This window comes from Macaca thibetana, chromosome 18 (genome assembly GCF_024542745.1).
Source record: "Macaca thibetana thibetana isolate TM-01 chromosome 18, ASM2454274v1, whole genome shotgun sequence".
NCBI classification, from domain to species: domain Eukaryota; kingdom Metazoa; phylum Chordata; class Mammalia; order Primates; family Cercopithecidae; genus Macaca; species Macaca thibetana.
In genome coordinates this window covers 50,575,318-50,591,761 of record NC_065595.1, presented here as the reverse complement: position 1 = coordinate 50,591,761, position 16,444 = coordinate 50,575,318, and the positions used below count along the sequence as shown (strand labels likewise).

The following is a 16,444-nucleotide window of genomic DNA, read 5'->3' as shown; positions in this document are numbered from 1 at the left end:
TATGTCAGGAAGGCTAGGATTTCATTCAGAGCTTAGGATCTTCTTCCAGGCTCCCTAAGATTGCCAGCAGAATACAGTTCAGTATAGTTTTAGGATCAAAGTGCCCATATCTTAGAGGTCAACCCTCTTCATAAGGAGTTCTAAACATTGCCGTTTGCAGCTGACCAGGCACTGTGGCTCATGCCTGTAATCCCAACGTTTGGGAGGCAGAGGCAGGCGAATCACATGAGGTCAAGAGTTCGGGCAGGAGCCTGAGACCAGCCTGGTCAACATGGCGAAACCCTGTCTCTACTAAAAATACAAAAATCAGCCGGGCGTGGTGGTGCACAACTGTAATCCCAGCTACTTGGGAGGCTGAGGCAGGAGAATCGCTTCAACCTGGAGGTGGAGGTTGCCGTGAGCTGAGACCACACCACTGCACTCCAGCCTGGGCTACAGAGCAAGACTCTTTCTCAATAATAATAATAATAATAATAATAATAATAATAATAAAGCATTGCCATTTGCTTTCTTCTAGGACATGAGGAGAGCATTTCTTTAATACTTCACTGTCTTGTGAAGGGCTCACCTGAATATGGAAGGCTAACTCATTGTAACATTCCATTCGATTAACTCAAAGTCAACTGATAAATAGTCTAAACATGACAGTAATATTCCATCATATTCCTGAGTCCCAGCCACATTGAAAGGTAGGGGATTATATAAAGCATGCATACCAAGGATCAGGAATCTTAATTCTGCCTATCATAGGGACCTTACTGAATTATTTTTGAGCTCAGATCATGAGAATTTATTTTTTCATTCCTAGAAATTACAGCTTTAAACTTGATGGAAAAAAATTAATCTCAGGAAATCTTAAAGGGTTCTTTAATTTCAAGATTATTCAGTACTAGTTAAAAGATCTATGAGCTTTGAATGGTAGAAGAGAAATAAATTTTGAGGAGCAATGCCTATTTGAAAAGTCCAAAAGATCATTTGTGGTCTATTTGCGTTGTGCAATTATTTGCAAGGCTCTTATATGGGGGAAGTGTAATACTGATAATTTCCCTGTAATTTGTCAAGTGAAGTACTACTCTTGTTAATTGTGGCACAATTTGGCAACTGCACTATTAAGTAAAGGTTCCAATAAAATAGAGTGGATGTCTAAAACCAGCATCTTTTAATTACAAATGAGAATATGGTTTATATCTTAACAGGTGTCCATTGACCCTCAAATTCATTCTAAACACTAGACAGATGGCTTAAATTGAGCTCTTTCCTTCCATGTGTTACACAGTCAAGGTTTTCTGCTGATGCTTGGCCTTTCCATTCTTTGGTACTGCAGTACTTACTGACTTGTTCTGCAGAAGGCCCTTGTGCTCTCTCTCTTTCTTTCTTTCTTTCTTTCTTTCTTTCTTTCTTTCTTTCTTTCTTTCTTTCTTTCTTTCTTTCTTTCTTTTCTTTCTTTCTTTCTATCTTTCTTTCTGTCTTTCTTTCTTTCTTTCCCTCCTTCCTTCTTTCTTTCTTTTGTTTTCTTTTCTGTTTTTTTGTTTGTTTGTTTGTTTTTTCTTGACAGAGTCTCACTCTGTCTCCCAGGCTGGAGTGCAGTGGCGTGATCCCGGCTCACTGTAAGCTCAGCCTCCTGGGTTCACGCCATTCTCCTGCTTCAGCCTCCAGAGTAGCTGGGACTACAGGTGCCCGCCATCACGCCCGGCTAATTTTTTTGTATTATTAGTAGAGACGGGGTTTCACCGTATTAGCCAGGATGGTCTCGATCCCCTGACCTCGTGATCCCCCCGCCACGGCCTCCCAAAGTGCTGGGATTACAAGCATGAGCCACCGTGCCTGGCCCCTTGTGCTGTTTCTTATTTATGCCTCAGTTATTTCCAAAATCTTAAGCTACATTAATTAATAAAATGTTATTTGAAGATTCATAATGTAGTAAAATCATTCCGAGAAACTAATTTCCTAAATCACTCAAAAAATAGTCTCTAATTTCCTAAGACACTGTATAATAGTTTAACCTGATGAAAAAATAATTTAGAAGGAGATAAAGGGAAGTAAGTTTCAGTATATTCTGCAATTGTTTGTCTATCTCTCTCGTAACTCTGTTTCTTTCTTTCATTCCTTTTTGTATCAACAGATCTCTAATCTTTAGTGAAATTTAGTATGTATTTATTGAGTTATTTTCACAGTTTTCTGTGTAGGATAAATATTTAACGCATATTCATTTAACTTAAGTGAGTTTTCTTCATCTGTTTCCTGTTTCTTAATTCAGTTGTGAATAATAACAAAAGAACGTCTACACATGAGAAAAAGAATGTTGATGAAATAACACCAATTTGGGTCTATCAATGTCATAAAATTACAAAACTGTTTAAAAAAATAATTTTTATCATTTAACTAGCCAAAATGTTTCTATTACCGCAATCATCAAGTTATAATTGTCTGTATTTTGTGCATTTTATTATTTTCCTTTTCAAAATAATTTTTCTCTCTAATATTATTTTTCTACATATTCAAATATATATATTTTCTCTTGGCTCTATATGTACATTTCCTTTGTATAAGAAATTTTAATGATAGGGAAAAGTTTTCTGGGGAAATACATTCGTTACAAGATCATTTTAGTAATTATTTAAATTATTTTTGTTGAGCCTTTCCATTGCAATTTTTTTTCATTGATTTTTACAAATTTTCTTTTTTAAAAAATCAACATAGTAGGAAAAGTTAATGAGAGTAAGATAAAAATAGAGTGCAATGACAGTTGCTGCCCAAAAAGAGTTAAAAAGAACTCTGGCATGATACTGTGTTCTTTATTCTGTTGCTTCTTTTCTTTTTGACAGAGTAACACTCTGTTGCCCAGGCCGGAGGGCAGTGGCATGCCCTTGGCTCACTGCAACCTCCACCTCTCAGGTTCAAACAATTCTCCTGCCTCAGCCTCCCAAGTAGCTGTGATTACAGGTGCACACCACCTAATTCTTTTTTTGCGTGTTTTTAGTAGAGATGAGGTTTCACCATGTTGGCAAGGCATGAACTTGAACTCCTGGCCTCAAGTGGTTCACCAACCACGGCCTCCCAAAGTGCTGGGATTGCAGGTATTTGATTCCATTGTTTTTAAAGTCCTACCAATTTTGATCTATCTTTAATGCACTAATATTGTTCCTATCACATTGCATCCAGGGACCGTGTCATGCAGGGTTTTATTTATTTATTTTTTTTGGGAACAAAGTAGCACTATACCTTCTTTTCCATGCATAAGTTCATTGTTATTTCTAAAACACTCAAGTATGCAACAAACAAATTTCACACCTCGTCAAAGTAATAATACGTAATCCAAATTTCTATTTTTGTACCCACCAAAATTAAAATACTCTTGATACAGCCTTAATGATGATCACTCTACTCTGATGTTTAAGTTTGTATTTCTTTTCTTTATAATCAGTAATTCTTGCTCAGTGACAAAACATTGAAAAATGCAATTTGCAATAATTTTAAAAATGCTTATAGCAACAAAATAAGCATGTGTCTGTGAATTCATATGAGGTATACACTCTTATCAGACCTACAAAAGCTAATTTTCTGAGTAACTTGCTGTTTGTCTTCCTAACTGTGGTTGGTTACTCTATAGAGCCCTAATACTCTTTTTTATAATTTTAATGTAATACAACTGTTGCAATCCACTTATTATCTTCTCAAATACGTGTCAAATGAGAAAGAGGAGGTCAAAATAAATAGAAATTATCAGCTTTAGAGATCATATCTTATTATTTTATTTGTGTTTGCATGTTTGTAGTATTATGTTATTTATAATAAAAATTACTGAACTTACTATTGCCTTGCCTTTTCCAAAATGTCATGTACATAGATAGATACAGATAAATATGCATAGTGATATAGATAGATAACAGGTATTGCTATTCTCTATTGCCTCAATATTATTCATAATTATTCATTAATAAATAACAGTGACGTTTGAGGTGGGAGAGCTCCAGATTTACAATAATTTTCTTATAAAAGCTGTAACATGCTAACAAATGATGAATTGCCTATTTGGTAATAGTCATTCAGGCTAAAGCACAATTTGCCTATTGATTACTGAAAGTTTTGATAATTTTCTATCCACTTGAGTCTTTTCCACATTACTAACACTGTTCATTATGTCTCAGCACAGATATTTCATGGGGTGGAATTTTTAACTCAAACAAAGCCATCGTGATTGTGAATAGAAGTAGGTTTTTCTCCTCCCCCAAAACTCTTTGAAACTGTAAAGGAAGAAATGAAATGTGCCTTGTAAAATTGAATGAATTGTCAATTGACCAGTAGTTCTTGTGCTCCTTTCCACGGGGCAAAATGAAGAATTCTATAAGGGAGAAGAGGAGAAAAACACCATAAAATTGGTGTGGATTCTTTCACTGGATAATGAAAAAAAAAGTGTCACAGACAAAGAAAAGAGACTTTGGACTTGAAATATAATGAAAGTGATTTTTCTGAACAGACGAAGCAGATGGCATTTACAAAAGCAACTAAACTTTGTGAATAGTGTGGAGTTTTCTTTGGTTCTCTTCTTTTCAGAGATTGTAGCACTTGAAAAACCAATGGGTTTGAAAGTTGATTACCAGGCCTTCACTACTGTGGAACCAGCTCAAATTTAACTCTTGCTACTTTTAACTAACTGAATTTTGTTGATAACCTTTAATTCTAATGTGAATAATAGGAGATATATTTTGAAAAGGATATCATATTTGTTTGTCATTAAAATTACCATTTTTACAAACCTCAAGTGCTAAATCTAGGAAAAGGCAAATAATATATCAATATAGAAATTAAAAAGTTTTGTAGCTCTCTTAAACTGACCAGTCCTTCTGGTAAGTAAAAGTTCTCTTAACAGTGTCCAGCATAAAGCAGGTAATTGGTAAATGCACGCTCTCTCAATCACCTTTGAAAATAACAAGATATTTGTACCAATTATAGAGAATGGTAAACAATTGTTTCAGTGTTCCTTAGATATAAATGCAATATTATTAAATAAATACTGGCATTAGGACTATGAAATTCTCAGACTAGATGTAGCCAAGCCAAGCTGCTGTGGATATGCATTTAGCCACTGTGGCTATACATTTAGCTCTCTGAGTGTTCCATATCTGTGGGTTCAACCAACCGTGAATTGAACACATTCCAAAAAGAAAAAAAAAAAAACTATAAAAATAGCAACACAACAATAAAAAGTAATGCAAATACAAAACAATCATTATAACAACTATTTAAATAGCATTTACATTGTATTAAGTAGTATTGTTATCTAGTTATTATTTAAAGTATGTGGAAGGATGTGTGAAGGTTATATGCAAATTCTGTGCCATTTTACAAGCATCCATGGATTTTGATATCCATGTGTAAAACAGAGTCCTGGAACCAATTCCTCCATGGGTAACAAAGAATAATTGTATATATACCTTTTGTGTTGACTATCTAAAACAATGGGCTAAAACAGAGAGTCTTGGATTCATTGCATTTTAGAGCTATATATTCTATTATATTGCTCAGACCCTGCATTTTACAGATAATAACACTGAGGTCCTAACAAGTAATATAATTTACTCTAACTCCTGTAGCTAGTAACTAACATACCTTGAAATAATAATCAAGTTCTGATGTACTAAAATATAGACATTCAAGATTTTTCTTTCTCTGTATTTCCTTCTAGTGAACTTATTCATTTTCACAATTCCATTGTGTACCTAACTGTTGATGATGTCAGATCTTTATGTATTGCTCAGTCTCCTTTTCCACTCGGACTCATATATCCAACCACCAACTTTTGGTGTATCATAAGCTCCTCAAAGTCACTATGCCCAAAATGGAACTCTTCCTCTTCACAAGTTCAGCTTTCAAAGGTAGTATCTCTAATTAACTCAGCTTCTAAGTTCAAAGCAGTGAATGTCATCCTTGAGGCTGTCTTACCCTCTAAACTCATATCCAATTGGTCACTTTTGTCAAATACCATTTTTAAGCATTTCTGCTCCTACTACATTCTACATATCTCGAGTTTCCTCCAACAACCTCCTAAGATTTCTTAGTCCACGTTACGCCCATAAGAACTTTTTTTTTTAATTTTGTGATTTGTATTTCTTCAATTGCTGTCTGTCTCATTTAGGACTTGCTGTTTTTCTGCCTGAATGTTCTTCCTTCCATGTACAAGCTCTAGCAACTAGGCTAATTTGAGTCATCCTTCAAAACTAAGCCAAAATGCAGTTCCTTCATCAAACTTTGTCTGTTTGAATTAAATGTCCCTATCATGTGCTTCTATAGCTGTTATAAACATACACACACACACACACGCACACACAAGATCTCACTCTGTCTCCCAGTGCAGTGCTGCAATCTAGGCTCATTGCAGCCTCAACCTCCTGGGCTCAAGTGATCCTCCCACCTCAGCCTCCTGAGCAGCTAAAACCAGAGGCATAGCCACCACACTCAGCTAATTTTTGTATTCTTAGTAGAAACAGGGTCTCACTATGTTGCCCAGACTGGTCTTGAACTCCTGGGTTCAAGCAATCCATCCCCCTCTGCCTCCCAAAGTGCTGGGATTACAGGCATGAGCCATCATTACCAGCCTATCTGCCTGTTTTTAATGGCATAAGTGACACTGTTTATATTTTATCTTTTCTTATAATCTTCCTCATCTCTCTAAATTAGTCTGTGGAAAGGTGGTAAGTATATCTTTCGTATTTGCTGTTTTATCTCCAAAGTTTATCCCAAGGCCAGAACATTAGTAGTCTTTCAATAAATAATTATGAGATAAATATATAAGCAACTGAATTAAAAAATGTCAGACAACATTCTTCAAAATCAAGGTAGAATGTAAAAATTGGAAAGTTATATTTCTAAATAGCCCATGTGTTTCTATGATTTATCTAAAAATTAAACCTGTTAGCTATTATCTGGTTTCTAATATTAAGATAATTTAACCCCCAATATAACTTATTTCCTTTTACCACCCTGAGTGTGGTTTGGTCAGACAATACCATCTTTAAAAAATAAGCCATTATACACTAAAATTTCTTCAAAGGAAAAAAATTATATTTGTACAGAGTATTCACACTTTGCATGATAAATATGTAATTAATTTTAATTATCTTTATTTTATTTGCAAGGCCATTTAATTCATTTTGTTTGTTACTGATTTTTTAAAAAATATTCTTTTCAGAATATAGTAATTATTATTGGTTCAAATTTAAGCATGACTATAACACAGCATAAAATGTCATGTTGATTTTTTATATTGAAATTGAAGTTGCAATTGAAATTGTAGTTAATATTCAAAAATAAAAGCATGTTTATCTCTGTTAAGAGAATAAAAAAGAATCAACATATGATCCTCTCAGTAGATATAAAAAGAAAATTTGCAAAGAAAAATTAACACGTATTCAAATTAAACCTCTTCAATCTCATGAAGGACATCAAGGTTGAGAAGTGTTTGTTCTGCTTTTTTGGAAAACGTTGTGTAATTGGGATTATTTCTTTCTTGAACACTTGATTGACTTTTTAATGAAGCCATCTGTGCCTAGATTTGAATTGTTTTTGGTCTGAATTTTCAAACATGAATACAATATATTTCTTTACTGTAAGGCTACTCAGATGAACTACTTCTTCTTGAATGACCTTTTGTAGTACATAATTTTCTATAAATTTTTCCACATTACCTGTTTCATATTTATTGGCATGCATTCTTCATTATATTCTCTTTAATCCTTTATGTATGGATATTGCCAAAAATGTTGGAGACCACAACTCTATACAATAATTAATTCAAAATATATGACAAATGTTTTACAGATTTGGAATAGCCAAAGATGATTAAAATAGTACACAAGAAGTATAAATCATTAGAAATGAAATATTTACCTCTATCAAAATTAAATTATCTGTTCTATTGAAGACATTTTTAAAAGAACAAAAATTCTAGCTACAACCTAGAAGAAACTACTTTAAGATATGTGTTTGATAAAAAGCTTGTAACTATATGTAAAAATAATTCATTAGAACCAATAATAAAAAGAAAGACAGCAAAACAGCAAAAGACTTAAAAATAGCAAAACAAGTCATAAAATAGCAAAAGATTTGAAAAGACATTTCCGAAAGAAAAATTTAAGAATGGTCAATAAGCACAAGCAAAGACCTTCAACATCATTTGGCATCAGAGAAATGCAATAAATAATATGATACGAATATACATCCATTAAAATGACTAATATCAAGTACCAAACATTGCAGAGGAAGTAGATAAACTCTCATCCATTGCTGGAGGAACTATGATAGTATGATCCTTTCAGATAATACTTTAACAGTTTCTTCTAAATTAAGCAATAGACTTCTATGACCTATTGATTCTCCTTTTAAGTATTTAACCCAAGAAGTGGAAATACCCAAAATGTTTCTTTTATCAGCAACAGAAAGAAAGAAACTGCAACAATCTTGATGAATCTCAAATAAACTGCAAAAATCTTGAATAGTCTCAAAAAACATTATCCTGTTAAAATGAAGCCAGACACAAAAGATCTCAAACTATATGAAACCAGTTATTTGAAGTAATAGAAATGGAAACGAATCAATAGTGGCAGAAAGAATATTAGTGTTTGTCTAGGGGTAGGGTATGGTTGGTAGGAATTAAGTGCAAAAGAGAACTAGGGAATTTATGTGGGACCACAGCAATACACTATTTCTTGATTGTGACAGTGATTACATAGGACTTACACAAATGTCAGATCTCAACTTATACTTAAAATGGATATGTTATATTGTGTGTAAAGTAAAATAAAGTGTGAAAGTATGTGAATGTATTTGTTAGATGCTTTTTATCAGGCTACAGATACTCTCTTCTACTCTCATTTTTATGAGTTCTAAATCATGAGTGAACTTGAATTTCATCAAATCCTTTTATTCTGACCTTGAAATTATTTAGTCTATTGGTGTGACAAATACGCAGTAGGTTTTCCTCAATTTCTATTTAGAAATAATGTCATATTTACCGTGAAGTTGTAAGAGTAGTACGAAGAACCTCATATAACCATTACCCTGATTACTGGTTGCTGATTACTGGTTTCCAAACTGCTTTATTATAAACCTTTTGAAAGTAATTCAAACATATCAGTTCTTCTAAATATTTTAATGTATGTTTCCAAAAAATTAGTAATATTTTATTACATACAGTACAATGATCAACTTCAATGCATTTATTTTATGCAATGCATTAAAAGTATTTGTATTAAAAACTTTTTCTTGATTATCAATACTAATTGTTATTTATGTTATCATTATATTTTTATTTTTTTGGCTAGTTCATTAGTTTCTGTCTTTTATCTTTGATATTATTTCCTTCTACTTCTAAATTTTTCTTCTTTTTTTTAATCTTCAGAGAGTAATTATAATTACAACTGCAATTATAGTAGTAAAAATGTAAGTTGATACAGTCACTTGGATAAAAAATGTCTAGGGACATCTATTAATGCTTAATATATGAATATTCTAGTACTTCTAATTGTTTTCCCGAACAGAAATGTGTATACATGTATACCAAAATACAGGTACAATGATGTTCATAGCAACATTATTTATAATTCCAAATTGGAAACAATTTGAGTTATCCAAGAGATAAATTGTGATATATTGATACCATGCCACTAATAAAAATGAATGAACTGGTGGGGCGCGGTGGCTCACGCCTGTAATCTCAGAACTTTGGGAGGCCGAGGCAGGCTGATCATGAGGTCAGGAGATCAAAACCAACCTGGCTAACATGATGAAACTGGCTAACTAAAAATACAGAAAATTAGCTGGGAGTGGTGGCGGGCCCCTGTAGTTCCAGCTACTCAGGAGGCTGAGGCAGGAGAATGATGTGAACCTGGGAGGCGGAGCTTGCAGTGAGCCAAGATCGCGCCACCGCACTCCAGCCTGGGTGACAGAACCAGACTCCATCTCAAAAGAAAAAAAAAAAAAGAATGAACTATATTATAGTAAATTTCAGAACACTACTCATCAATTAAAATAAATAAACCACTCTGCCAAACCAAGGTGGATGTATCTCCTACATATAATGTTGAATGTAAGAATCTAGACATCAAAAGGACATATTGTGTGATGCTAATTTATAAATTTAGAAACCAAAATAGTGATTAACTTGTACAGGATAAAAGAGGGACAATGAGAGGGCAGAAGAGGACCTTTGGGTTTGCTGGTAATATTTTATTTTTTGCTGCAGGGAGGATTCCATTGTGTTTATTTTATGCAGATTCATCAAGGTGAACATTTATGGTTTGTTCACTTCTATTTAGGAACTAGTTCATTATTAATTCCTTTATTAAATACTGTTCATTTAATAGTATTACATTGCACAAGAGAAATATTTTATCTTGATTCAGTGATCTATTTTATAAGTTCTTCCCAGAAGACAAAGTTCTCATATGTTTCATTACAGAGTTTTCTTACAAGGATTTATCCATCTACCCCATAAATCTGGGTGTAACTATAGGTGTTGGAGTCAAATTCTACACAAAATTCTATGTGGGCGTTCTTTATCTTCATAGTGACTGATGCTAGCTTTGTAATTGAAGTGAAATCATTGGAGTGATGTAAGGAACTGACTTTACAAAATGTATTATTGAAGAATTATGGTTTCTGTTGAGGAATGTCAAATATTGATAAGGCTCTACTTTGATGGTGATGCAGACAGGAGACAAGGAAATACTGGATAGAGGAGGGCAGTTCCCCAGCAAAGGCTCCAACCTCAAGCCTTAAGACCTGAGGCCCTAAATGAGGACAGGCATTCCTGTTTTCACACCCCAAAAGTTGGCTTTTGGCCCCCCATGTCCCCTATCCTGCACTCGTGTAAACCCCAAATCCCAGGCTCCAGAAGCAGACCAGCAAGCCAGCAGACCAGCAGACGGACAGTGGAATTATGGACAGAGAAAGAGAGAAGAGGAGGTACACTTGAACGCCCAGGGGAGTTCGGCTGGGGACAGTGGGAGAGGAGTAGGCCGCTGGGAGACCCGACTCCAGGAGAAGATCACTTTCCCACTCCATCCACCTATTCCGGCTCCCCATCCATCCCACTGAAAGCCACCTCCACCACTCAATAAATCCTTACATTCATCCTTCCAGTCCATGTGTGACCCGAGTTTTCTGGGATGCTGGACAAGAGCTTGGGATACAGAAAGCTGTCACACACTGGCCCTCTGCCCTTGTGGGCAGAGGGTTCATTGAGCTGGATAACACTCAAGGCTTCTGTGGGCAGCAAAGCTGAAAAAGCTTTGTAACACTGGGTTTGCAGGCACCCACCCCTAGACACTACCACGGGGCTGGAGCCCAAAGTACTTGTCCTGGCCTCTTCACCTGCCCATCTGCTTGCTCCCCCTCCCATAAAGGTTTTGAGCAGTCAGCAGGGCAACCAAACAGGTGAGCCACACCCTTGTGGCAGGTACTAGAACGGGGATCAGGGAACTTTCCTATTTCAATGGAATATACCTTGGTTTTAAATCACATTAACTCAAATTGTTGTCATTCATCCTCATAGCAAGAGTATGGAAAGTAGGTAACATTACCAGTCCTGTAACTAGTGATTGATTTGTAAGATTGAAAGACAAGACACAGTTTTCCGATTCCTCTATTCAAATTCTTTCTGAACTCCCACTTGATCATACTACCCGACCATGTCATTAATTGTACTCCAATGCATACCAACCGGAGGGTTGTTTCATACTTCTTCATAATGAAAATGCATTCACTAAATCTACCATGTTTCAGGGGTACCTTTTTTTAAAATCACAAATAATAAATCTGATATAGGTGATAGTAATCATATCTCAATTCATGTTACTCTCTATAGATAATAGAGATCCGGGTCTAATTATCAGATGTTTGACCATTTTGGTTTCAGTAGAAATTGTTTCTTGACACTCTAATTGGATTGGGAAAACCAAATGTGACAGAAACACTTTCCACATTTCTCCCTACAATACATATGTTACACCAATAATGTGAGATGAAAACTATGATCGTCAAGAAAGTGTTATTGTTTTAGACAGAAATCACCATTCTTAGTTTTCAAAAAGACTGGCTTAAAAATGAAAATATTATGGCATGAAAATTGTTGCATTTGAAGGAGATATGCTATTTAGAAAGGCTGAAGTTTATGGCACATTATAAAATGTCAGTGTATATGAAAATTGACATGCATATTAATTTTCAGAGTACTAATCTCTTGGATACAAAATTTAGACTTAAGGTTATGATTTTTCTAAAAAAGCAGAATCTATTTTGAAAATAGGAGCTTTAAACTAGTTCTTTTAACAGACTCATATACTAATTCTTATGAAAGCTGTTGTATGCTTATCAGCATCAGAGGATAAAGAGTGAGCTTTAGGCCTAAGATTTGCCATACATGACCAGAAAATGAAGTTTCCATTCATATATTGCATTTCACAGTTTTCTTATAAACATCTATCTTAAGCTGACATTCATGCCTGCAAAGATTTGCCAAGTGGCTGTTTTAAAAGCAGTATAAACCTCAAGGTCATTTTCTCCTAATTACCCTCTGTTACACGGAAACTTTATTGAAACTTTTTTTGCAAACTGAGATGTGCGGAATAGAAAAAAAACAGACTCCTTTCAGGTTAAGCTTTGTGCTCTGTGACATATTTACTGATTCTTTGTTCTACAACTGGACTTTTTATTAACTAATGCAATGAGATAAGATTCAGATAATAAATCCAATATATCTAACTGTCCTTAAGTCCAGATTTAGTTGTGAAACATGCAAGAAAAGTATACACTCCTCTTCTTTACTATTGATTTTATCTCCTCAGTTTTTTCACCCCACACTGAATTGTCCAATTTTCTCATTGTGTTGGATGTGACAAAGTCTATAGCAAAAAATCGTGACATTTAAATCATTCTATATAAGATTTTTCTGAAAGCCAGTTGCCAAAGAAGGGCAGTAAATATATGCAAGGATCAAGCTATAGTATTTTTTTAAATGTGAAATTTTCTAAAAAAGAACAACTGTGTCAAGAAAAACCTCATCCTCCTAACGCATACATTAAAGTGATAGCATCAACAGACTTTGACAAGTGTGGAACCAAGTTTAAATATGTTTAACTGAGGATTTTCTTTCTAAAAACAAAAGTTTATTTAGCACTACTAAATTGGCTTATAAATTGTAATATGTGATGGTAAATTATTTGATAATAAGAATTGAGTAGAACGTAGCAGAAACTAATAAAGAGAAGTTCAGGAAGCAAGAGGAAGTGAGTTGACAGTATGATCAGTGCAGTTTGACAGAAAATGTGTCTTTTATCTCAGAATTAGCTGATAGGGGAAGCATTTTCTGCGTCTTACTGCTTGCTCAGGCTTTGGAGCAAGTCAAAGTTCAACGAACTTTGAACTTTGAGAAGGAGAGTAGCTTGACTAAAGTTTAGTCAACACAGAGCAAAGAGGAAGTATGAGCAGTTGTGAACACTTGGACAATCGCAAGGTACATGATACAATTTAAAGTATTCATGCATGTGTTAGAGAACTGGAGGCCAGTCTTAAAATATATAGAGACATGTATTTTCAGTTTAAGTTCAGGAGTACATGTGCAGGTTCGCTATATAGAAAAACGTGTGTCGTGGGCTTTGTTGTACAGATTATCTCCTCACCCATGTAATAAGCCTAGAACTCATTAGTTATTTTTCTTAATCTGCTCTCTCCTCCCACCCTGTACCCTCAGGTAGGCCTGAGTATGTGTTGTTCCCCTCTATGTGTCCATGTGTTCTCATCATTTAGCTCCCACTTATAAGTGAGAGCATACGGTATTTGGTTTTCTGTTCCTGGGTTAGTTTGCTAAAGATAATGGCCTCCAGTTCCATCCATGTTCCTGCAAAGGACACGATCTCGTTTTTTGTTTTTTGTTTTTTCCTTTGGCTACACAGTATTCCATGGTGTGTACGTCATATGTCGCACCTTTTCTTTATCCACTCTACCACTGATGGGCATTTAGTTTGTTTCCATGTGTTTGCTATAGTGAATGGTGCTACAGTGAACATTCACCTGCATGTGTCTTTATGGTAGAAAACTTGTGTTCCTTTGGGTATATACCCAGAAATGGAATTGCTGGGTCACATGGTAGTTCTATTTTTAGCTCTTTGAGGAATTGTCACACTGTTTTCCACAATGGTTCAACTAATTTACTTCCCTATTAACAGTGTATAAGCGTTTCTTTCTTACTCTGCACTGACACTTTTCAAAAGAAGACATACATGCGACCAAAAAGTATATGTAAAAAAGGCTCCACATCACTGATTATTGGAGAAATGCAAATCAAAACCATAATGAGATATTATCTCACACAAGTCAGGATGGTTTTTATTAAAAAGTCAATAAATATATGTTAACGTTCAGTCTATTCCCCTAAAAGAGACCTGGGACGTGGCTGACTTAAATTTTTTTATTTTTTTCTAGATGGCACTTTTATTTTACTCATAATACATATAATACATAATCAACAGCATCCTAGCTTCAAAATTGTACTTGTCTGCATAAAAAGTCTAAGGTATTTTCTAAGTATATATTAATTTATTACAGACAAAAAGGAAAAAAAAACCTGTCAGTTGATTAAATAGAATTTTTTTTTTAATCAAGGATGACTGAGTTAAAAATATAGTGTACTAGCTATAACCCCAGTGAATATGATTTAAATAACTTTTTGGAAAATTTTCAAGAGCTGTCACTCAATATGATTTGATTCAGACTCAGCAAATTTGTGGAGTTTTAGATTTCAATTTTTTGGTTATTAGTTGTTATTTATTTCTTTTACCAATGAAATATTGTTTTCATTGAGGCATACCTGTCAATATATTTTTCTAAAATATGTAATATTCTCTGCCATTTGGTACTTCATATTCATAATTCCAAATAATAGTAATATATAATTAAATTATAAATATAGGTACATACTTCTTTAAATATAAATATAAACATATACATAAGTAAAATATTATAAAATGGAGACAAAGGAAGATTTGTATCATATTTTACATAAAATTCTATTAAATTCCATAAAGCCCCAGTGACTCATCCATGGCCCCAGGGCTGGAAAGTAGCACAGCAATGGTTAGAGCCAAGGTTGGCTGAGGTCTAGACTACTACTGTCGTATTACATCATTACATCACACTACCCTGGAGGTTAGCATGGACCTAGCTAAAAATCTCAAGTTAAGGCTTAGAAATTTTCAGCATCAGATCAGTTACCCTTTTTCAATAAGGGGGAATTCAAATAGCCTTTGAAAATTAAGTCTAGCAGCACACTGATAGGATTAGTGAATCACAAAATGCTAATATAGAAGGAATCTAATTAATCCAACTGATGAACTTAACTCTCAGTTGTGAGTTGTCACTTCTGAACCTTGCTGAGGCATAAATTTGTTAAAATGGAACCAGATATAAGTTAGTGGATTCAAAATGATTGTGGTCTTCACATTTTAGCAAAAGTTGAGTAGACGTTTTACATTTTGTATGAGTTATCACACATATTCAACACAATTCTCTTCCAGGTTATATTTTATTATTTCTCTTTTATTGTTTCTTTTTCTTACAAATGACAAAACCAAGTTTCCAAGAATTTAAATCATTTGCCACACACTTAATAAGTGGCTAAGCCAAGACTTATAATACAATATGTATATCTAACTCAAGCTGTAGTATTATTGCAATTATTATTGCAACACTCAACACAAACTGCAAAGATATCAATTTTCTAAAACACTTAGACAAAATTCTAAGTGGTTGCAGGCCATTATGATGTCAAATTTCTAGGGAAATTGAAGTTATCCTTTTGGCTACTGGTGAATATATGATGGATACAGGGTAATAAATGAACGTTTTCTATATTTCGGCTTGATTCATTTTTAAGAGCTTAACAAAAGTGATAATAAAGAACAAAATGGAAAAATTACTTATAAAGAATTACAGTACTACCAATAGAGCTCTCCTTCCTGAAAACTGTGATTTATGAGGTCTGAGAGCTTTCAGGATGAAATATGATTGAGATAAATTCCATCCTAATCCTTCCTATACTTCTTCTCAGATATTTCTTATTAATTAACATATTTAATATGAGAATAATACTGAAAGATGCATTCCTTTTAGTGTAAATGCCAGTTGTTATATATGTTACGATTTTAAAGTCATTAATACATAATAAAAGGCAATTATGTTAATGCGAATTAAATTTATTCTTTCCTGTATTTGAACAATTGAATAAAGTTTCCCTGTTAAAGTTTTTACAATCTACTCTACGTGATTTTTTACTTTTTAAATAAAGTCCTACTGATTGCAGATAATGCAGAAGGCTACAATAATCAACTAACTTTTTACACATACAGAAAACAAACTAGCCCGGGCATGGTGGCTCACACCTGTTATCCCA

The 16,444-nt window shown here is 34.2% G+C and overlaps 1 protein-coding gene across 1 annotated transcript in view; it reads right to left on the bottom strand.

Annotated features, from left to right (window-relative positions):
* Positions 1–3,764: 3,764 nt before the first annotated feature.
* The window catches only part of LOC126941192 (uncharacterized), a 75,806-nt gene continuing 63,126 nt past the window's right edge, over positions 3,765–16,444 (bottom strand). Inside the window, exon 3 of the mRNA XM_050767515.1 lies at positions 3,765–4,342. Coding sequence (XP_050623472.1) covers positions 4,125–4,342 — 218 coding nt within the window. The 3' untranslated portion in view covers positions 3,765–4,124. The remainder of the gene's footprint in view (positions 4,343–16,444) is intronic.